Raw genomic sequence first — 22,859 nt, 5'->3', positions numbered from 1 at the left:
GGTGCATCTTCGATCTTGAAGCAAGCAATCTTGTTGGGAGTGTTTTCTCGAATGTGAGTAAAGGTTAGGCCTGTTTGCTAGTCTACCTTGCCACGGAGCACAGAGGTTGACCCACAGGGACTTTCCAATTATCCAGCAATGGTCCTGTTCCTTTACCCTTGTGGGTAATAATATGGTAGCTAGACCTTCAAAATTTATGTGTCTAAACTTTGTTAGTGCTGTTTCTTTGCTATTCTTTTACCCTTCTTGGTCATAGCGATGTAATGGGAGCTCCATGCTTCACGTGTCTAAACTTTGTCAAAGATTTTTGGCAAAGTTATCTGTGGTACCCGTGAGCTGATGTTGCGTGTGGAAAGTGAATGATTGAACAGTAACATTCACGTGCTTTCTACTTCACTAGAAATCTTCGACAGAATGCCCGTAATTTTCACAAAGTTGAGTGTGCATGTAACAGGTGCTGACAAGGCTGAAAAAGCAGGTGCCTCTTCGATTTCTGAGATCGGCCCTCGTGGTCTCTGAACAACCCAGCTTTTGAGAAAGCAAGCGCATTTTCGATTTCTGCGATCGACCTTCGTGGTCTTTGAGCAGCCCAGCTTTTGAGAAAGCAAACGCCTCTTCGATTCCTGAGATCGGCCCTCGTGGTCTCTAAGCAGCCCAGCTTTTGAGAAAGCAAACGCCTTTTCGATTTCTGAGCAAGCGCCTCTTCGATTTCTGAAGCTCCATCGAGTGCGGATTTTTATAGAGGCTGGTATTAAGTTCCAAAGCACACTTGAATCTTCACCAGTAGAAGCTCCCTTCTTGCATTTCTAAGATCTTGATTTGTCCGACTTCTTTTCTCTTCAACACCTTTGAAAATGTCTAGCCCCTCCGACCGTCGTTTTGACTTGAACCTTGTTGAAGAGGCAGCCACGCCTTCTTCAGACAACATATGGCGCCCATCCTTCGTATCCCCTACTGGTCCTCTTACCGTTGGGGATTCCGTGATGAAGAATGATATGACCGCTGCGGTGGTGGCCAGGAACTTTCTCACTCCCAAAGATAACAGACTACTTTCCAAACGGTCTGATGAGTTGGCTGTTAAGGATTCTCTGGCTCTCAGTGTTCAGTGCGCAGGTTCTGTGTCTAATATGGCCCAACGCCTATTTGCTCGAACCCGCCAAGTTGAATCATTGGCGGCTGAAGTGATAAGTCTCAAACAGGAGATTAGAGGGCTCAAGCATGAGAATAAACAGTTGCACGGGCTCGCTCATGACTATGCTACAAACATGAAGAGGAAGCTTGACCAGATGAAGGAATCTTATGGTCAGATTTTACATGATCATCAGAGGTTTGTGGGTTTGTTCCAAAGGCATTTATTGCCTTCGTCTTCTGGGGCTGTACCGCGTAATGAAGCTCCAAATGATCAACCTCTGATGCCTCCTCCTTCTAGGGTGCTGTCCAGTACTAAGGCTCCGAATGATCCCCCTCTGGTGCCTTCTCTTTCTGGGGCTCTGCCGACTGCTGAGACTTCTCCTAAGCAACCTTTGTGAAGGCTCCCTCTTGTTTGTTTATTTTGACTCGTGTATATGTACATATTTGTAACTTCTTAGAGATATCAATAAATAAGCTTTGTTTCATTTCAACGTATTGTGTTAAATACACCAAAGCCTTCTTCACTAAGTTCTTTGAATTTTTCTTTTGTTGAAGCTTGTATGTTGAAGCTTTGTGAGTGAAGCATGTAGGTTGAGGTAGTGTTCCCTTAATTTTCCGGGTGAGGAAAACTTCTCGATTGGAGACTTGAAAAATCCAAGTCACTGAGTCAGGTCGGCTATATGAATCTTAGAACGCCATTGTGCTCGATCCTGTGTCATGTCCTCCGTTAGATCTAAGTACTATAAGTCTTTTCTTAGAGTCTCTTCCAAAGTTTTCCTAGGTCTTCCTCTACCCCTTCGGCCCTGAACCTCTATCCCGTAGTCGCATCTTCTAATCAGAGCGTCAGTAGGCCTTCTTTGCACATGTCCAAACCACCGTAACCGATTTTCTCTCAGTTTTCCTTCAATTTCGGCTACTCCTACTTTACCTCGGATATCCTCATTCCTAATCTTATCCTTTCTCGTGTGCCCACACATCCAACGAAGCATCCTCATCTCCGCTACACCCATTTTGTGTACGTGTTGGTGCTTCACCGCCCAACATTCTGTGCCATACAGCATCGCCGGCCTTATTGCCGTCCTATAAAATTTTCCCTTAAGCTTCAGTGGCATACGACGATCACACAACACGCCGGATGCACTCTTCCACTTCATCCATCCAGCTTGTATTCTATGGTTGAGATCTCCATCTAATTCTCCATTCTTTTGTAAGATAGATCCTAGGTAGCGAAAACGGTCGCTTTTTGGTATTTCCTGATCTCCGATCCTCACCCCTAACTCATTTTGGCCTCCATTTGCACTGAACTTGCACTCCATATATTCTGTCTTTGATCGGCTTAGGCGAAGACCTTTAGATTCCAACACTTCTCTCCAAAGGTTAAGCTTCGCATTTACACCTTCTTGAGTTTCATCTATCAACACTATATCGTCTGCGAAAAACATACACCAAGGAATATCATCTTGAATATGTCCTGTTAACTCATCCATTACCAACGCAAAAAGGTAAGGACTTAAGGATGAGCCTTAATGTAATCCTACAGTTATGGGGAAGCTTTCGGTTTGTCCTTCATGAGTTCTTACGGCAGTCTTTGCTCCTTCATACATATCCTTTATAGCTTGGATATATGCTACTCGTACTCCTTTCTTCTCTAAAATCCTCCAAAGAATGTCTCTTGGGACCCTATCATACGCTTTTTCCAAATCTATAAAGATCATGTGTAAATCCTTTTTCCCATCTCTATATCTTTCCATCAATCTTCGTAAGAGATAGATTGCCTCCATGGTTGAGCGCCCTGGCATGAACCCGAATTGGTTGTCCGAAACCCGTGTCTCTTGCCTCAATCTATGCTCAATGACTCTCTCCCAGAGCTTCATTGTATGACTCATTAGCTTAATACCCCTATAGTTCATGCAATTTTGTACGTCGCCCTTATTCTTGTAAATAGGCACCAAGGTGCTCTTTCGCCACTCGTTTGGCATCTTCTTCGTTTTCAAAATCCTATTGAAAAGGTCAGTGAGCCATGCTATACATGTCTCTCCCAAGGCTTTCCACACTTCAATCGGTATATCGTCTGGGCCCACTGCTTTTCTATGCTTCATCTTCTTCAAAGCTACAACCACTTCTTCCTTCCTGATTCGACGATAAAATGAGTAGTTTCTACACTCTTCTGAGTTACTCAACTCCCCTAAAGGAGTACTCCTTTCATGTCCTTCATTGAAAAGATTATGAAAATAACCTCTCCATCTGTCTTTGACCGCGTTCTCTGTAGCAAGAACCTTTCCATCCTCATCCTTGATGCACCTCACTTGGTTTAGGTCCCTTGTCTTCTTTTCCCTTGCTCTAGCTAGTTTATAGATATCCAACTCTCTTTCTTTGGTATCTAGTCGCTTATACATATCGTCATAAGCCGCTAACTTAGCTTCTCTCACAGCTTTCTTCGCCTCTTGCTTCGCTCTTCTATACCTTTCACCATTTTCATCGGTCCTATCCTTGTATAAGGCTTTACAACATTCCTTCTTAGCCTTCACCTTTGTTTATACCTCCTCATTCCACCACCAAGATTCCTTTTGGTGTGGAGCAAAGCCCTTGGACTGTCCTAATACCTCTTTTGCTACTTTTCGGATACAGCTAGCCATGGAATCCCACATTTGGCTAGCTTCCCCCTCTCTATCCCACACACACTGGGTGATTACTTGCTCTTTGAAAATGACTTGTTTTTCTCCTTTTAGATTCCACCATCTAGTCTTTGGGCACTTCCAAGTCTTTTTCTTTTTTCTCACTCTTTTGATATGTACATCCATCACCAACAAGCGATGTTGATTAGCCAAGCTCTCCCCCGGTATAACTTTGCAATCCTTACAAGTTATACGATCCCCTTTCCTCATTAGAAGAAAATCTATTTGTGTTTTTGACGACCCACTCTTGTAGGTGATCACATGTTCTTCTCTCTTCTTAAAGAAGGTGTTGGCTAAGAAGAGATCATATGTCATTGCAAAATCCAAGATAGTTTCCCCATCCTCATTTCTCTCCCCAAAACCATGGCCACCATGAAAACCTCCATAGTTGCATGTCTCCCTGCCCACGTGTCCATTTAAATCTCCTCCTATAAATAACTTCTCCGTCTGGGCAATTCCTTGCACCAAGTCTCCAAGGTCTTCCCAAAATTTCTCCTTCGAACTCGTATCCAACCCTACTTGAGGTGCGTACGCACTAATCACATTGATGAGTTCTTGTCCTATTACAATCTTGATTGCCATGATTCTATCTCTTACCCTCTTGACATCTACAACATCTTGTGTCAAGGTCTTGTCCACAATGATGCCAACACCGTTTCTCGTTCTATTTGTGCCCGAATACCAAAGCTTAAACCCTGAGTTTTCTAGATCCTTTACCTTAAGACCAACCCACTTAGTTTCTTGTAGGCACATAATATTTATCCTTCTCCTCACCATAACTTCCACTACTTCCATAGACTTTCCCGTTAAGGTTCCTATATTCCACGTTCCTAAACGCATTCTACTCTCTTGAACTCTACCCTTCTGTCCTAGCTTCTTCACCATCCTCCGTCTAATAGGATCAAAGTACTTCTTTTGTGTGTCATGTGTAAAGTTGATAGGAGCATATGCTCCCAAACAACTTTGAGTGGAGTCGTTCGAAAAGAAGTTTATATGGCCCCCTTGCTCATTTAACACTGCATCCGGGTGCCGATGGAGATACAGCGACCCTTGCTCACTTATCACTGTGCTCGGGCCACACAGCGCGCCACTTACGGGTGACGTCCTAGCTTTAGCGCGATTTCGTTCTGGATTCATTGTCATAAGGATTCGACGTAACTGTGGAGTGCCGGCTGTCGACTACCTGACGCCCTCCCCCTCCTCCTTTATCCGGGCTTGGGACCGGCAATGTAAGATAAACTTAATCTGAAATTAAAATTAATAAACTCTGAACAGTTTTAACTTCTAAAGCCCTTATCTTGATTAATTATTATTAATTATATTAAAGTATATAATACAAGCATTAACCCACACAACCATAACCCAAACCTTCAATTCTATTCCAACGAGCCCAACCCTAAGTAATAGTCTATTAATAAGAACTCATTTTTTATGTAAACTCTTGTCCTTTGTTGACCCTAATGGAATGTCATAAACAGTGGCTCAACAGAGACGGTTCGAATCAAGCAAAACCAAAGGCACGTGTTGGCATTGAAATGCTATCGTTGAAGACTTCCAAGACATAATAATATTTTAAAATTGTTCGTGCAGGATAACAGTTTTTCTTTTACGACACTGTAATTTTTTACTTTTTTTTTTATTACATCGAAGCAAATCGAATTTTGAACATCTCTTAATCCTCACTGCTTCCAAAATTATCGTGATGGAGTGATTCCAGAGACACAAAATACATCTGTTGATGGATTTATGTGTAATGTTCCATTATCATGTGTAAATCTTAAAATAATGTCATTCTTTACACGAAAATCATATGATCTGTACACTATTCAGTGTTCAGTTAGTCAAATATGTCCCGTGAAAAAAAATTGAGTAAATTATTGGTGGTTTAAATATCACGAAGCTTTCTTTAAATACTATTTTAATTTTGTCCAGATGTATTAAAATGATTGAAAAACTTTTTCAATAAAACCATATTTGAAAATTCAAGTGGATATAAAAAAATATATTTTAAATTTTCGTTTCAAAAAGTGCATATCTGATACTTCTTTAAAAAATTATTTAAAATACTTTTAAAACTCAAAATCAATATCATCAAAATCGCTTTAAAATACTTCCAAACCAAATACGGACCCGTCTTCTCTGCCCTCCCACTTTCCATACACTTTCATCCCCTTCTATTTTGTGCGGTCACTATTAAGCCACGTTAACATTTTATATTGATTTTTTTATAGAAATAATAAAATAAAAATAATAATAATATAAAATATTGATTTAACTTAACTGTGACCGTACAAATAGAAGAAGATGAAAGTGTATGAGAAGTGGAATTTCAGAGAAGCCAAGTCCACCAACTATAACCTTATTAGACTATAGTCTTTCTCTATTTCAACAAGCAGAAAAATGATGAATAAAAAATCCACTTGGACAACGTGATGAATAACCATAAAACATATGTCGTTATCCAGTAAACTCCAATACTCTTGTCTTCGTCTTTCCTTATTAGTATGAAGCAGATCAAGCTTCAACAAAAAGGAACACCTTAATTCTCAAATCTGCATGTTCCTGGATTTTTACCTACCAAATCTCTGAGGCTTCAGATTTTATCTCTGGAAAGGTAAATTCTGATGGATACCCAATTTCTCTTTTTCTTTCAATTTTTCTGAATGTGAATTCTTAGAACTATTTATCTACCCTTGTTCAAAATTTGTCTGCAATTTGGTGGTTTGAGTTGAAAGATTCAATTTTTATTTTATTTTATTTTAAGTTTTTGTTTGTGGGAATTTATAATTTCTTTGGTTGTTAATTTTCATAGGCTGAATTTCAATGGATTATATGTTAATTCCTTTTCATTTATCGGAATAGCGAAATGCTTGATGCTAAAATTTTTATGGGATTTTTGAGTAACCAGTTGTCAAGGTTGAATTTTGCTGTAAATATCGGGATGAAAGTAAATACTTGTTTGTCGGGAAGAGTGAAGGTCATATTTGGAGGAGGGTTTTTTGTGATCTTTGGATTTAAAGTTTTTGGGTAATTCCATGAGAAGCATCACAAAATTTAGCACATATTACTCAACAGCATGTGGAATGTCTTTCGTTAACTTTGGAGCCAAATGTGCATAAGTTTCATATCACATCCGGTTTGATAACTTTTGAACTGGACTCTTGAATTTCGCTTGTTGTAGCTGTATGTGTGTGTTCATTTATCTTTTGCATTAATGAACTGAAAGTAGAATGAATAATTTTGCAGAACTTGGATTGAAATCAAATGGTCTCGTTTTTTGAGTTTCGCTGATCCCAATTCTGGTGTGCGTGTGTTCAAGTTTTGGAATTGATCAACTGAAAGTAGAATGAATAATTTTGCATCCACGAGGCTAAGTCAACTATGTGGTCGCTTTTTGAGTTTGGGTGGTTCCAAGTGTGGGACTAAAAGGTACCGTCCGGTCTCTGAAATTTACTGATCTTTGCAGTTTCTGAATGGGGGCTCTTCTGAGTTTGGCCGGCTCAAAGTCTGGGAGAAACGAATACCATGAAGTCTCTCGCAATGATACCTGCAAGAGGCGAAGAATGTCATCGTGTACTTTGGAGGAGAGCCAAAGACTAATTCCCAATCTTCCTGATGAGCTGTCAGTCCAAATTATTGCTAGGCTTCCTAGAATTTGCTACTTTGACATCAGGTTGGTTTCACGGAAGTGGAAGGAAACTGTTACAAGCTCCGAACTATTTAAATTGAGAAAAGAAATTGGTAGAAGTGAAGAATGGCTGTACTTGTTGACAAAAATTGAAGAGGATAAACTTTCCTGGCATGCTTTTGATCCCCTGTCAAGAATGTGGCAGAGGCTACCTCAGATGCCCAATGCAGTTTATGAAGAAGAATACAGTAAGGTTTCTTCTAGATTTTCAATGTGGAATATGGTGGGCCCAAGTCTCAAAATTGCTCATACTATTAGAGGCTGGCTAGGGGGAAAGAACTCGTTTGAACAAATGCCATTTTGTGGTTGTGCCACTGGTGCTGTTGATGGATGCCTTTATGTTCTAGGTGGATTTTATAAAACTACGACCATGAGGTGTGTCTGGAGATTTGATCCAATTCAGAATGCATGGAGTGAAGTGACAGCCATGTCTGCTAGTAGGGCCTATTGTAAGACAAGCATTCTGAATAATAAATTGTATGTTGTTGGAGGAGTTAGTCGGGAACAAGGTGGATTGATCCCCCTTCAGTCTGCCGAAGTTTTTGAGCCCTCCACTGGTACGTGGTCCGAAGTACCAAGCATGCCATTCTCAAGGGCTCAAGCCTTGCCCACTGCCTTTTTGACTGACATGCTAAGGCCTATTGCCACTGGGTTGACTTCCTACATGGGAAGACTATGCGTATCCCAGAGTCTGTATTCATGGCCCTTTTTTGTTGATGTTGGGGGAGAAATCTATGATCCCGAGACAAATTCTTGGGATGAAATGCCTCTTGGCATGGGAGAGGGTTGGCCTGCTCGGCAGGCAGGTACAAAGTTGAGTGTTGTGGTGGATGGTGAATTATATGCTTTTGATCCTTCGAGTTCATTGGATAGTGGTAAGATCAAGGTGTACGATCAAGGAGAAGATGCTTGGAAAGTTGTTATAGGAAAAGTCCCTATTCATGACTTTGCTGGTTCAGATTCTCCGTATTTACTTGCTGGTTTTCATGGAAAACTTCATGTCATCACAAAAGATGCGAATCATGAAATCGCAGTTCTGCGTGCTGACCTGTGCAGTAATTTGGGTTCTTTGTCACCAAGATCAACTTCTCTCATGCCTAGCTCCTCACTTGAACATTCCGACACTGTGGCAGAATCAGACACAGTTGTGTGGAAGGTCATTGGGACGAGGGATTTTGGTTCAGGTGAATTGGTTGGTTGTCAAATTCTTGATCTTTAGCACAAGGCTGAGAATCCCTTCTTTGAATCTATTCAAGCGAGCTGTATGGCGCATGAAGATCGAGTTGAGTTGATAAATGGTGCACTTTGCATATATAAGCACATGCTTATAGTTTTCAGTTCTGGTAGGTTATAGTATATGGTACATTATATGAATTTTCCTAACTTGGTGTCCATTTTGCTCGATAATGTACCACGGTGAAAAGGAAAAGGAAAAAGGTCATGTAAATTTGATTGAATATTATTGTACAACTATAGACAGTACATCTACTGTATACGCATTGCTTGTAAAAGTGAATGAAAATAAAATACAGTTGCCGCGCTTGCTTAGTCCATTGTTTTTGGGTATATTATCTGTATACTGCTTCCATACCGGTAACAAGCATTCGTACTTGGTATTTTATAAAATCCTCTTCACATTGCAGAGTTAGAATTGTGTTTCTTCTGCAGAAAGAAAGGGTATTTAAGAGGGTATTCATGGTATGATATATCTGATATCATTGATATCAATGCTTGCATCGTCACCTTTGAATGAGGAACAATAACTGAAAGCTATAGTCTTATCTACATTAGCTGCCATCAAAGACTTTCAGTTTAATAAAGCATCATTTGGTTGGGCGACTGACAAGATACAACCGCATTTACAAGTTACTCAGGAGAGAGTGCCTCGTAACCGATTGTATATTTCCTTAATGTCTATCTCCATTATCACGTAACCTAATGAGGTAGAAACGAGGGAATATACAACTAAGAATTGCTAAGGATCTCTCTTTTCGCAGCAGGGAGTTTTGCATATTTGAGGAATGAGACATGTCAAAAAAATTAAAATGAAAAATGAAAGAAAATAAGTAGTGAGTGCTGGGGCAGTAAACCATGTGAAAAAATCGCTTTCAAAATGCAGGCATGCAATTATGCGGAGGAATATTAGGTTCCCTGATGCCCTAATGCAGAATTTGAATATAGTTTTTGAGCAGACCTCGGCCTCCAATGCAATCACTGGGAATTGCTTTGTGATTGTTGGAGGTTGGAGCCACCTGCAAGTTGTCTGGTTGACTCATTTGTGATCCTCATTCCAATCCTACACAATCTTAAAGTGTATTTTTCGTCTTCGAAACACAGTTTAACGCATAAAAATAACTTAATAAAGAGATTTTTTTATATAATTTATTTTACGTTTGTGTAACTGTGATTTGTTTGAAAGAAAAAAATATTGACTTCTTACATAAAAAGAATCAATCATTTCCTTTTATTGTGGATGACATCCATATAACTGTGATGGAAACATTTTCCCATCACACTAGTGTAACTATGATAGGAACCTCTTCCTACTAACAAAATGGCCTAGGATATCGAGAAAATTCTAAGCAAATTCAATAAAAAGTACCTATTAGACAGTATTAAGACACGTTTGGGACTTAATTCTATAAGAAGTGATTATGCTAATAAGTGTTTTTACTAGAAGTCCTAGAAGTTATTTTACTAGAAACATAGTGAAATTATTATTAAAAATTCAATTATTATTAAAAAGTAGTTGAGAGTGATTTTTTAAGAAGTGCTAATCATGTACTTCTCCAAATACCTTTTATGACTCAGATCTGTTCATCAAATGTAATTAGAAACTTTTTTAACCATTTCAAAAATAATCTCAACATGCTCTTAAACTCCTTGATTAGTATGAAAATCCCTTTAAATTTGAACGATGCCTTATTCATTTGAGATTTGACATATTCTCTACAATCTCAAGTCCATATTTATCATTTATTTCGTATTGCATGTTTCAAAATATTAGGTGCCGTAGAAAACGTTTTTGTCATGGTGGTTGCCGTCCATGACTTTGATCTGAATAGGTTTACTTTGGGTGACAATATTGACCAATTCTATAACAACATGACAAATAGTGATGTTGTTAGATGCTTTCATGAACCAAGTCATAAATGGTCATGGAAAGTTATCTAAATGGATTCTAATTCCCCCATTATTTAACATTCTCCATCATTTTTTTGTTACTAAAAGTGGATAGAGATTCATCTACATCAACTCAATGATTTGAAGAATCATGCTATATAGTTATCTAAATGGAAGATGACGATCGTTCAAATATTTTTCTCTTCTTATACGTTTTTGATTAATTATGTCTGTTGTTTTGTTTTTTTAATTTTTTTTAATTTGATAATTAAAAATGAAAAAGAGCATGTAAACAAAATTAATATGTGTGATTGTCGTTTCTCTTTTCTAACACATGCTTTGAAAAATGGTGCCAAGTTGCCAACGACAATTGGCAATTAGGCAAAAGGATTTTGGGACATACAAAATTCACTAACATCCAACCAAACAAAAACAAAGCCAAAGCAAGTAGCCTGCCCGCTTCCACCGCCGCCGCCGCCACCACCTTCAAACTTTCAGATATTAATACAGCTAATTAGAAAAAGACAATTACTTAACAATTATCTGATTCAAAGGCCACTTTACATTTCTGACCAGGTCCTGTTTGGTTTACTCCCATAATATATTTTTTTTTAACAAACGATATTTTCTACACTAAAAAAAAAAGAGTGTATTTAGCCTCACAATGAACTAGCAATAATGTGCTTCAAATTCGTCTTTGGCAAGAACCGAACTTAAGACCTCTCATTTACAAGTGAAGAGAAATATCATTAAACCGTAGTACTGAGTAGCGTGCTCCCATAAATTAACCACTCTTATTTACGAAAAATACTTTTTAGACGGACCATCACACTCGTGCCAAAATTATGTTATTATTATTTATGTAGGCACAATTAAGCATTAAATTCATCATAAATATATATTATTTGCATTCATGTGAGTCAAATTTGAAGAATCTAATCTTAACTAAAGTGAAGACAACTGTCACTAATAAAAGATTAATTATCAATCACAAGTGCTTAATTGTTCTTATTCTTGTATTATTCTAGTTTTGATTATATTTCTCATTAACCTAATGCAATTCATGAAGGGAGAAGAATCTACAATTTTGAATGTATCTAGACAGGAAAACAATCGACTAGTAAGTATCCTCCTATCATTCAATTATTATTTCATTATTCATATATCCTAGTGTCAAGATTTTAAAACTAATTATTTTCAGCTTATTTTAGTTGAAAGACAATTGTATCATAACATTCAATTTCTATTTAATTAACATTTAGTTTCTACTACAAATTGGATTTAGTTAAGTTGATTAGAGTTGTGTGCTCTCATTTCTGCATGTAAGTTCAAACCTCATTTCCTATAATTTAAAATATAATTTGTAAAAAAAAAAAGAATCTACTTTGCTTAAATGACATTCAACCTCAACCTTAACGAATTGTGTATAACTTCAAATTAGATAGATGACAATTGTTGATTAATAAAAATATAATCTTACTAGTCATCACATTGCTGCAAAGTTAACAAAAATGTTAAGGAGACTCTTAAAACCAGGATTCTTTATAGACTCTCTGATACCTTATGTTTTTAGCACAATAATTTATAATATTGACATGAATTAACCTTAAACTATAAGGTGTCAATAATTTATAATATTGACATGAATTAACATTTCTCCAACTGTCAATTACCAAAAACTACATCCAAACATGTCATAAAAAAGTTTAAAGTAATTTTGTTAATACAAAGATAAGACATGGGCAATTATGTAATCACACATCTATGACTGAGAAATTTCTGTTAATTCAGGTGAAAAATCTAGCTCAGATCGTTTTAGGCAGACTTTCTACTTTCTTAATTTCTACATCAAGCAATTCAAAGAAGCTGTCTTCTTCTTCTTCTTCCTCTCTCTGTCTATCCAGATTTCTAATCTGTTACTGCCCTTTGGGTTCCAATCACCAAGAACTTTGGTTCTTTTTTACTGCAACTTCAATACAAAGCTTTGCTTTTTGGATACAAAGCTTTGCTTTTTGGATAAAAAGCTTGCTTCTTTCATGGGTATATGAGCTTTTACTCTTCTGGGTTTTAATCCAATTGTGATTCTTGATCAGATTTGATCTGGGTTTCTTTGTTTATGCCATTTGTGGAGGTTTTAATCTGGTTCTTGGAGAGTGGTCTGAGAAATTGAGAGGTGGGGTTTTGCTGGATTGGTAGGTTCATCAATGGCGGCAGGTCAAGATTTGATTGAGCTGAAATTCAGGCTAATTGATGGTACCGACATAGGACCACAGAAGTATAGCCCATCTACCACTGTACAATCACTCAAGGAGAAAATACTGGCACAATGGCCTAAAGGTTTTTTTTTTTTTTTTCTTTTTATCCTAATTAATTCTTCTGTTAAATTTTTGTTCTTTTTATTATTTATTTTATATTGCTGCCGAACCTATATTATTTAAGGTTCTTTTTCTTTTTATATGATATGGGTTGGGATTTTTGAGAGCTTTTCTGCATCTTCTCGTTCTACATATCACATTATTTTTTATGATATATTGGCCAAAATTGTTGAAATATGATGATGTTTATGCATTGAAAATGCTGTGAGGAAATTGTTGTTGCTTTTATCATAGTTGTTGTGCCATTATCCAAGAAATTTGAGGCTCTAACTATGTCATTCAGTGTTGATATGATCTCATGTAACGGCTTGAAATCGATACAAATGAATTATGACGGAGTTCTTAGTCGTTCTAGAAAGTGTATGTTAAAGTTAGTCATATGTTTATGGATAATGTTTTGAATGTACTTGTTTATTACTGCATTAGAACATATGACTAACTCCTACAGATGACTACCTTGAGCATAATCCAAAAACAAAATATTGATAAAATTAGTCAGATGACGGAGTTCTTAGTCGTTCTTGAAAGTGTATGCTCAAGTTAGTCATATGTTTTGGAAATTGTTGTTGCTTTTATTGTGGCATATGTTATGAAAGTGTATGCTTAAGTTAGTCATAGTTGTTGCATATATGTTGCTGATGTCGGAAAATAGACATAATATGTGTTTGCCTCTTGCACTGAGCAAACAGAATATTGAAAAAATGCAAACATAGCCTATATTTTGACAAAAGTAATGAAACTTAGGTTGCTTTATGATCGCACCATTGTGATTTGCTTTGAGATTGACTTATAATTTTCTTATGTAATGTAATCTGTTTTATAGAGAAAGAAAATGGTCCAAGGACAATAAATGATTTGAAGCTTATTAATGCGGGAAAGATACTGGAAAACAACAGGACACTTGCTGATTCCAGAAATCCAGTTGGAGAACTACCAGGAGGTCTCATCACTATGCATGTGGTTGTGCGTCCTCCGATTGCAGACAAAAAGAATGGTAATTATGTTTATGTTTTACAAGATGCAGTGTTGTTTTTCTTTCAGCCTGAATATCTGCAGTTATGTTGGAATCTTGGATATATCTTATAGAACATGCTCTTTGTTGAATTGTTACCTTTACTATAGTCTCTTCCCCTAAGTATACGACATCTTGGTAGTTTTCATGAGTGTTGACCCCCAATTAGCAATCAATTTTATTAAGACATAATTATGATGCATCAATCTCTTATGAACACAGCTCTTTCTGAGCAATAACCAGCAAGGTGTCTTGCTTATGATTCATCTCGATTTCTTGACCCTCAGCACACATGCTAGATCTGGATTCAGTCTTACGTCAATAACTAATTTCTCATGCTACTTTTCGTAACTGCAGTTTCTTACTGACATGACACAATAGGCTCTTTTCCATTTTTCTTTCTTTCGTATGCTTTCTCGTTAACTGAGCAAACGTGTTGTCTCTGGTAATAGATCCAACCAACACAATAGGCTCATTTTTATTTTGTATGCTTTTTTCTAAACTGAACCTCAGTCTTTTCCCTCCCTTGTTGTATATCTTGCCTTATTAGCTTTTCCAGTTTGCTATCATTCTGCTATTATGTATACTCTTTCGAAATAAACAATATCCATGATCCCCCTTTTCAATAATTTTTAGTAGATGAAATTATGGAACTAAAAATTCTGGCTAGCAGAAATGCATACGAATTTTGTAATATGAGACACTTTGACGTCAATGTTATGTAATGCTTAGATTTAGGATTATGTTAACAAAACAAAAGAATAAGGTTCCGGTCACACGAGAATTGACAGTTGCATTTTTCTACAGATAAGTTGATGAATGATTCTCCAGAGCAGCCTCGATGTTCATGTTCAATATTGTAGCTTCTGGTAACCAGCTTCGGGGAACTTCTTCAGTCTGTTAGTGTTTTCCGTGTCTTCTCGTGTTGCTGATGGGATGAAAGTTTAAATCTCTGTTCCCGGGCGGTCACAAGTAGCAGCAAGAAGTTCGTGGATCCATTAGCCGGACTTGTTATTTTGAATCTTATCATCTCCGTATGTAAAACATGTTATAGCTCCTTATTGCGTGTGATTTGTTAATGAGAAAAGGACCATATTGATGCATTAGGAGCTGCTTCTGGTTTGCTGGCATCAATGAATACAAGTGTAAATGAAAAAAAGCAGACGAACATATTGATTTGATTGATTCGCGAGCTTATTGGAAAGCAGAATTCGTGTTTTATTGGTTCAAGAGCAGTTTTTTTTTTTTTTCTTCTTCACCTGTAGATTTTAATGTACATATTCAGGATGATATTCCTTGGTATATGCTTTTCGCAAACGATATAGTGTTGATAGATGAAACTTAGGAGGAAGTAAATGCAAAGCTTAACCTTTGGCGGTAAGTGTTGGAATCTAAAGATCTTCGCCTAAGTAGGTCAAAGACAAAGTATATAGAGTGCAAGTTTAGTGGGGGGAACGGAAGTTCAATGAGTTGGGGGTAAGGATTGGAGATCAGAAAGTACCAAAGAGGGAACGCTTTTGCTATCTTGTAAAAGAACGTAAAATTGGATGGAGGGATCGATCATAGAATACAAGTTAGATGGATGAAGTGAAGGGTTGTGTAGGGCATGTTGTGCGACCGTTGTATACCACTAAGCTCAAGGAAAAATATATAGGACAACAATAGGCCAGCAATGCTTTATGACACAAAATGTTGGGCGATCAAGTATTAACACGTACACAAAATGAGTGTGGCAGAGATGAGTGTAGACATCAAAATTTCGGTAAATAAATGTTGACCGATAAATCAAAGTGTCAACGCTCATGTATTACATAAATTTTACACGTAACGTGTGACTCAACGAAAATTGAAATGAGTTGGAAAAGTCATCAAATAGGACACGTGTCAACACCTGGCAGAAACGAGTTATTTCATCTGGGATATTATATTCAAAATTAGGCTTTGGAAAATTCTATAAATACAAGCCCATTTCATTCATTTGGGGGAACCAATTCATATTACACCTTGAAGCCCTGAAGCTCTGAAACTCCGAAGCTCTCAAGCATCCAGGTTCCCGAAGAATCAAGAAAGCGTTCTTCGTTCATCGTTCATCGTTCATCCTAAGATCAAGCCCCAACGGCCCTTTGGATCAACAATCATCCACCAATTCAAGATCAAGCCCCAACGGCCCTTGAAGAACTTCCACCAATTCAAGATCAAGCCCCGACGGCCCTTGAAGAAAGCACCATCGTTCATCATCCGTTCATCCAAGATCAAGCCCCAACGGCCCTTTGGATCAACAATCTTCCACCAATTCAAGATCAAGCCCCGACGGCCCTTGAAGAAAGCACCATCGTTCATCATCCGTTCATCCAAGATCAAGCCCCAACGGCCCTTTGGATCAACAAACATCGACAAATCCACACACATCCAACCGTTCTTCAAGATTAAGCCCAAAAGCCCTTGAAGATCCGTTCATCACTGTTCTTCAAGATCAAGCCCAAAACCCCTTGAAGATCCGTTCATCACTGTTCTTCAAGATCAAGCCCCAACGGCTCCTTGAAGATCCGCTCAAATCCACCTTCAAAGATCAAGCCCACGGCCCTTTGAAGAAACTTCCAACAGTTCATCCAAGATCAAGCATCAACGGCCCTTGGATCAACGAAACATCCACAAATCAACACCTTACGGAGATCGAATCAGAGGATCAAAATAGAGAGAGATTGTAACCCAAAACCATCAAAAACACAAATATTTGTTTGTGCACGTTGTTCTTGTCTCTTTCGTTTCAGGAATTTTCCGTGTTCACAAATTGGCACGCCCAGTGGGACCATCTCTGCCTCTCATCTCTTTCTCCGAAATTCAAGCGCACTTCGAAAATTAATGGCATCAAGGAAGGCTCAAACTGTTCCCGCAACCGGCGCAAAGAACAAGAGCGTCCTCGTCGCAAGTGGTGTCACTTTGGGCATCACGACTCGAAGCATGGCAAGAGCTACTTCTGCCACCTCTTTCACCTCTGCATCAACTCTGCCAAAGGGACAAGAGTACCCCAGGCGCGAGCCTATGATCACCTTAGCCTCACTAAGGGCACCAAGGGGGGAAAGACCAAGGGAATACTCCGAATCCATGCTCTCCGATGACGATTCAAGCGGCAGTTCAGCCATGCAAGTCATGACCATTGGAGCAACTTCAATCGATGAGCAGCTGGCTCAGATGAATGAAGCAATCGCAAGGCTAACCCAAACTGTGGAAGAAAAAGACTTGCAAATTGCAGCACTCGTCAATCGACTAGAGGCGCAGGACGGCGATAAACCCGACCCAGAGAATGATCCACTAAAGAGAAGAGAGGACGAAGAAGAGGAGCCTCAGGTGGAGAAAAACGATGCGAAGCCGGAGCCAGACCAAGCAGCGGCACTCATGGGATCTCTTTCTATCCAGCAGCTGCAAGAGATGATCACCAACACCATCAAGGCACAGTACGAAGGGAGCTCATATACCTCCGGGTTGTACTCAAAGCCGTATTCAAAGAAGATCGACGCTTTAAGGATGCCGAAGGGTTATCAACCACCAAAGTTCATGCAATTTGATGGAAAGGGAAACCCGAAACAGCACGTTGCCCACTTCGTTGAAACTTGCAACAACGCAGGAACCGAAGAGGATTACCTCGCCAAGCAGTTTGTGCGCTCGCTGAAAGGAAATGCCTTTGAGTGGTACACGGACCTAGAGCCTGAGTCCATCAACAGCTGGGAGCAATTGGAAAGGGAATTCCTCAACCGCTTCTACAGCACCCGCCGCACTGTGAGCATGCTAGAGCTAACAAGCACGAAGCAGTGGAAGGACGAACCAGTCATTGACTACATCAACAGATGGCGCACTCTAAGCCTCGACTGTAAAGATAGGCTCTCGGAAACCTCTTCAATCGAGATGTGCATCCAAGGCATGCAATGGGGTTTGCAATACATCCTTCAAGGCATTAAACCGCGGACCTTCGAGGAATTGGCCACTCGCGCCCATGACATGGAGTTGAGCATCGCCCATCATGGGAAGAAAGAACCGATCGCCGACTACAAGAACGACAAAGTTCTTGGGACAAAGGTGGAAAAGGGTGCATGGAAACCCACCAAGGAAGCGATGACGGTCAACACATCTCCCATCAAAATATCCACACGAGGCAAGGCGATTCAAACCGAAGCTTTTCGTGATCAAGAGATGCGTAGACGCACTTTGAAGGAGCTTGAGGAGAAGACTTATCCATTCCCCGACTCTGATGTGGTTGCCATGCTAGATGACCTGTTGGACAAGAAGGTGATCAGTTTGCCTGAGTGCAGACGGCCGGAAGAGATGAATCGTACCGACAGTCCAAGATACTGTAAATTCCACCGCTTCATCAGTCATCCGACAGAAAAATGTTTCGTGCTGAAAGATCTCATCATGAAGCTGGCTCAGAAAGGAATCATCGAGCTAGATCTTGACGATGTGGGGGAGTCAAACTGTACCACCTTCACTTCTGGCTCTTCCGACTCAAAGTTTTCACCTCAACCGCTGGGGGCATCCTCCAAGACAAGCAAAGTAGAAGGATGGACTCAAGTCACTCCTAAGAAATTGCACAAGAAGCATACGTCTCCTCCACAAGTCCGCCAATCGGAAAGGGGGCAAAGCAGCTCTTGTCAACCTTCAAAGCAACGTGAACTTGTTGAAGATGATGAAATTTCGACACATAGATCGTCCATCCCCATCACGATGCGCGATTTCTTGCCCGAAGACTTCTTCAATCACGCGGTCAAAGCTCCTTGCTATGAGAATTGTGAGGAACGCCTCTCCCGGATTACTTGACAAAATTCACAAATTCTCCTCGCCCGCACGAGTCTAAACTGCATGGCACAAAGCTCCTTGTCTGTAAGAGCCTAAACTGCAAGACACAATGCTCCTTGTTCGCACGAGCCTAAACTGCACGAACCAAAGCTCCTTGCCTACACGAGCCTAAACTGCATGGCACAACGCTCCTGGTCCGCACGAGCATAAAAGGCGACACCAACGCTCCTGGTCTGCACGAGCATAAAAGGCAACACCAAACGCTCCTGGCCCACAAGAGCATAAACTGTGTACGGCAAAATCATCATCAAAATCACTGCTAAATTCATCGCTCATTTGAACTACGTTATGACTTGATCCCTCCTCAACAGAGGGTACGTAGGCAACTTGAAACGTCAAAACTTCAAGTACAGTCACACCATCTAAAAAAAAAAAACACTTTGAAGAATGAAAAGCAAATTCAAAAATGTGAATACTTTATTTCTTTAAAGGAAGGGCAGCTACATGACGGTCTTTCCAAGCGGAGGCAAGAGGCACATCGACGTCACCACTAAGGAAAGTTGTTATGCAGCGAAATCTCGCTGCAGGCTCTTGCACAGCTCCACACGGCAGCGCACCACCGAAGGAAAAAGACTATGAACAAAAGGCACTACACAACGAAACCCCATTGCAGTCTCTTGCACAAGCACTACCACGTATCTGGAAGCTTCGTGAGGTCTTGGCATCATGTTTTATCTTCTCAAAATTAAAGATTCCTTTCATCACATCAAAATAAAAAATAAAAAAATAGGGTTTGATTAAGGGAGTCCATTTTTATTACGATTTATTTGTATTAATTAATACATATGTTATTAAAAAAAAAAAAAAAAAAAAAAAAAGGAAATATATACGTATGTGTGTGTGCATATACAAATATAGGCCCATCCACACTTAACTCCAAACTATGCCAAGGGAGAGACCAAGGCCGGCCCCCTGCCCAAATCATGGCCCAAGCCCAGCTCTCGAAGTCTAGCCTCCAACCTCAGCAGGCTTAGGTCCATCTCTCTTCTCCTCTCACTCTCCCATTTTTCCTAAAATCCTCTCCGCGCCCTGTTCTCTCTCATCGCCACGATGCTGCCCACGAAATCTCGGCGGAAAGTAGCTCCGTCCGCCGCGGAAAACGGCGACTCGGCTGAAAAGCTCGACCAGCTGCTCCTCTCCTCCACCATCTGCAACGGGGAGAATGTGGGCCCCTTCGTCCGCAAGGCTTTCACTGCCGGGAAGCCCGCGACGCTGCTCCAGCACCTTCGCCACTTCTCCCGATCCAAGGAGTCCGAAATCGAGGAGGTCTGCAAGGCCCACTACTACCAAGACTTCATCCTCGCCGTTGACGACCTTCGATCTCTCCTCTCCGACGTCGATTCTCTCAAGTCCTCCCTCTCCGATTCCAACGCCAAGCTCCACCAACCACCGACCTTAAATTCGATATTTACAATAAAACCCTCATCTTAACCGACAAGACAATTGGGGTTTCTCAGAAAATGGTGCTTTGTAAGAAAGGTTTGGTCTTGGTTGCTCTTGCTTTGGTTGTTGGGCTCTGTTCGGATCTGAGTTTTGTTTCTGGCTTCCCTGCATCTGCCGCTCACGAACCAACCCCAGTGTTCTTCCTGATGAATCAGTGAATCCAAGGTTAGCAAAGATTTTGGAGAAGGTTGCTGTTAACAGAGAGCTTATAGTTGCTTTTGCAAACTCAAATGTGAAGGAAATGTTGGATTTGTGGTTCACTAATATTAAGAGGAGAAGAGAGATGAGCAGCCAAGTGGGTGTGAGGCGGACCAGTCTCAGCCAAAGACGGGGACTCTCCACCAGCGAAGAGCTGGAGCATTCACAGCCGACCCGAAATCATCGAAAAGTACAAGATCCTGGAGCGGGTCGGATCCAGAGCCTACTCCGATGTCTACAAAGCCATCCGCCTCTCCAACAACCTCTCCGCCAAATTCGCTGCTCTCAAGTCTTCACCACCAGTCGACCTTTCGATCATCTCGGCTCAAAGTCATGGCCTGTTCCAGCTTAGCAAAGCGCGGCGTCGTTTCAATGGATCGGACAGCAGTCATTCACTCAGCGTCCTGGATGGTTGACTAGCCTCGCTACTCGCCGAGTCGTCGTCCCGATTCGACCCAAAGCCTACACCGACGAACTCGTCCTAGCCACTGCGTCAACAGATCACATTTCGATGATTCTGACAGCAGCGAACATCGGAAGCGGCAGGGGAAGCTCATACGACGACAACGTCGGCTGCAGAGACTAAGAAGCAGCAGGCTCGTCAAGAGGAGCACAGGTTCGATGCGGAAGAGTAAGGCCTAAGCTTGAAGGATTACTTCGAGCAAGCCAAGAATTTCATCAGTTCTGACAATGGACCGCCTCGCTGGTTCTCTCCTTTGGGCGGCGGGTCCCGCTTGGTTAATTCTCTTCTGTCTCTCTTTTTGCCTGGAATTGATGGCACTGGACTTGAAGGTTGTAACTTAGATTGGTGTCTCTGACTCGGCTTGAGGTTGTGACTTGGGTTGGTGCTGCAGGATCCATGCTTTCCATCTTCATGACTCGGTCATTGGACTCGCAAATGATCCTGAAGCTTTTGCTGAACTAAGAGAGCGAAGATTGGCGCTGTTGACGGTGGCGAAGAAGCTTCGAAAGCGCTGTCAATCTGTCTCTCCCCATGCAGAGGTGATGCAGCAGCAGTGCGAGGAAGGCAGTGGTGGTGCAGTAAAGGTACAGTGGTGCAGCAGCAAGCGAGATAGGGCAGCGTAGTTTTGTGCAATGCTTTGTGCAGTGAGGACGACAAGGCTGTGCAGCAAGGAAACAGCGCAGTGAAGATGCAAAACAGTGTGCGGTGCAGAAGCAATGGGGATGGTGCAGTGGAGATGCAGTGAACAGTGCAATGGCAAAAGCTATGCTGCGACGGTGCGACGGCGATGCTGTGCAGCAAGGAAACAGTGCAAGGACGACAAGGCAGTGCAGCAAGTTCAACAGGCAGTATAGATGGTAGTGCAGTGAAGATGCTGGCAGTGCGATGGGTGTACGGTGGCTGTGCTCAGTGGCAGTACAACGGGTGTGCAGTGGCTGTGCTCTGTGGTTGGGCTCAGTGGCTGTGCTCTGGATTCTAGCTGGATCCGACATCAAGGTCACCTTCGTGCTCTCCATGCGCCTTCATCCTTCCCTGCAAATTCCCCAACCCATCATCGAAATTTATAAAAAAAAAATATTAATAGAAAATGGGATGGTGGATCAAAGATGGGGAACAGCCCATGACAGATCAAAAGTTTCTGGTGGTGCATGGGCACCATGTGCAGAAAGAAAAAAAATTGCAAAAAATAAAAAAATGAAAAGTTTGATCTTTGGTGCGTCTGGCACCATGATTAAAGAAAAAATTGTTTGATATTTGGTGCTTTGGCACCATGTGCAAAAAAAATAAAACAGGAAAAAAAAATGGATGGTGCATCTGGCACCATGTGCACAAAAAAAAAAAAAAAAAAAAAAAAAAAAAAGCATTAAGAGAAATAAAAGTCCATTTTATTTATTTTTTCTGGAAATTTTACATAAAATTGCATTCTACATACTTAAAAATAATAATAATAATAATAATCAAATTTACAAGAGGGGATCTTCAAGGACGATCAGGTGCCGCCTCACCACTCGGCAGAGCTCCAGAAATGAGAGGCGCTGGAGGTTGACTGTTTGAAGCCACACCACTCGGCAGAACTCCAGGAAGAAGAGGAGCCAAAGGTTGATCATTTGGAGCTTCATTACGCGGTACAGCCCCAGAAGACGAAGGCAAATGCTGCTGGAACAAACCCACAAACCTCTGATGATCAAGTAAAATCTGACCATCAGATTCTTGCATCTGGTCAATCTTCCTCTTCATGTTTGTCGCATAGCTATGTGCGAGCTTATGCAACTGTTTGTTCTCCTGCTTAAGCCCTCTAATCTCCTGTTTGAGACTCATCACTTCCGCCGCCAATGATTCAACTTGACGGGTTCGAGCAAATAGGCGTTGGGCCATATTAGACACAGAACCTGCACACTGC

At 40.6% G+C, this 22,859-nt stretch overlaps 3 protein-coding genes across 5 annotated transcripts; 2 read left to right on the top strand and 1 right to left on the bottom strand.

Annotated features, from left to right (window-relative positions):
- Positions 1-3,657: 3,657 nt before the first annotated feature.
- Positions 3,658-5,043, bottom strand: LOC126603355 (uncharacterized). The gene has a single exon (XM_050270175.1). The coding sequence runs from the start codon at positions 4,947-4,949 to the stop codon at positions 3,666-3,668; it is 1,284 nt and encodes a 427-aa protein (XP_050126132.1). The 5' UTR covers positions 4,950-5,043; the 3' UTR covers positions 3,658-3,665.
- Positions 5,044-6,222: 1,179 nt separating this feature from the next.
- Positions 6,223-9,047, top strand: LOC126603354 (F-box/kelch-repeat protein At1g22040-like). 3 transcript variants are annotated; one of them, XM_050270174.1, is made up of 2 exons: positions 6,223-6,420; positions 7,126-9,047. In XM_050270174.1, exon 2 carries the CDS (start codon positions 7,280-7,282, stop codon positions 8,711-8,713), a length of 1,434 nt encoding a protein of 477 aa, XP_050126131.1. In that variant the 5' UTR covers positions 6,223-6,420; positions 7,126-7,279; the 3' UTR covers positions 8,714-9,047. The 3 variants fall into 3 exon arrangements, with proteins under 3 accessions (XP_050126131.1, XP_050126130.1, XP_050126129.1); XM_050270173.1 differs by having other exon boundaries at positions 7,053-9,047; XM_050270172.1 differs by having other exon boundaries at positions 6,224-6,420; positions 7,273-9,047.
- Positions 9,048-12,427: 3,380 nt separating this feature from the next.
- Positions 12,428-15,234, top strand: LOC126603356 (membrane-anchored ubiquitin-fold protein 3-like). The gene is made up of 3 exons (XM_050270176.1): positions 12,428-12,954; positions 13,816-13,986; positions 14,812-15,234. Exons 1-3 carry the CDS (start codon positions 12,822-12,824, stop codon positions 14,865-14,867), a joined length of 360 nt encoding a protein of 119 aa, XP_050126133.1. The 5' UTR covers positions 12,428-12,821; the 3' UTR covers positions 14,868-15,234.
- The last annotated feature ends 7,625 nt before the right edge of the window (positions 15,235-22,859 follow it).

The sequence above is a fragment of the Malus sylvestris genome, chromosome 15 (genome assembly GCF_916048215.2).
Source record: "Malus sylvestris chromosome 15, drMalSylv7.2, whole genome shotgun sequence".
NCBI lineage: Eukaryota > Viridiplantae > Streptophyta > Magnoliopsida > Rosales > Rosaceae > Malus > Malus sylvestris.
Note: the sequence above shows the minus strand (reverse complement) of the source record. Positions and strands in the feature narration are given on the sequence as shown.

What these genes read in the sequence shown, in the direction of transcription:
- LOC126603355 (XM_050270175.1), bottom strand. Translation starts at nt 4,949, where the DNA reads ATGACAATGAATCCAGAACGAAATCGCGCTAAAGCTAGGACGTCACCC.
- LOC126603354 (XM_050270174.1), top strand. Translation starts at nt 7,280, where the DNA reads ATGGGGGCTCTTCTGAGTTTGGCCGGCTCAAAGTCTGGGAGAAACGAA.
- LOC126603356 (XM_050270176.1), top strand. Translation starts at nt 12,822, where the DNA reads ATGGCGGCAGGTCAAGATTTGATTGAGCTGAAATTCAGGCTAATTGAT. An exon ending in ACTGGCACAATGGCCTAAAG is followed by an intron (nt 12,955 to 13,815) that starts GTTTTTTTTTTT and finishes TCTGTTTTATAG; the next exon opens with AGAAAGAAAATGGTCCAAGG. An exon ending in GATTGCAGACAAAAAGAATG is followed by an intron (nt 13,987 to 14,811) that starts GTAATTATGTTT and finishes ATTTTTCTACAG; the next exon opens with ATAAGTTGATGAATGATTCT.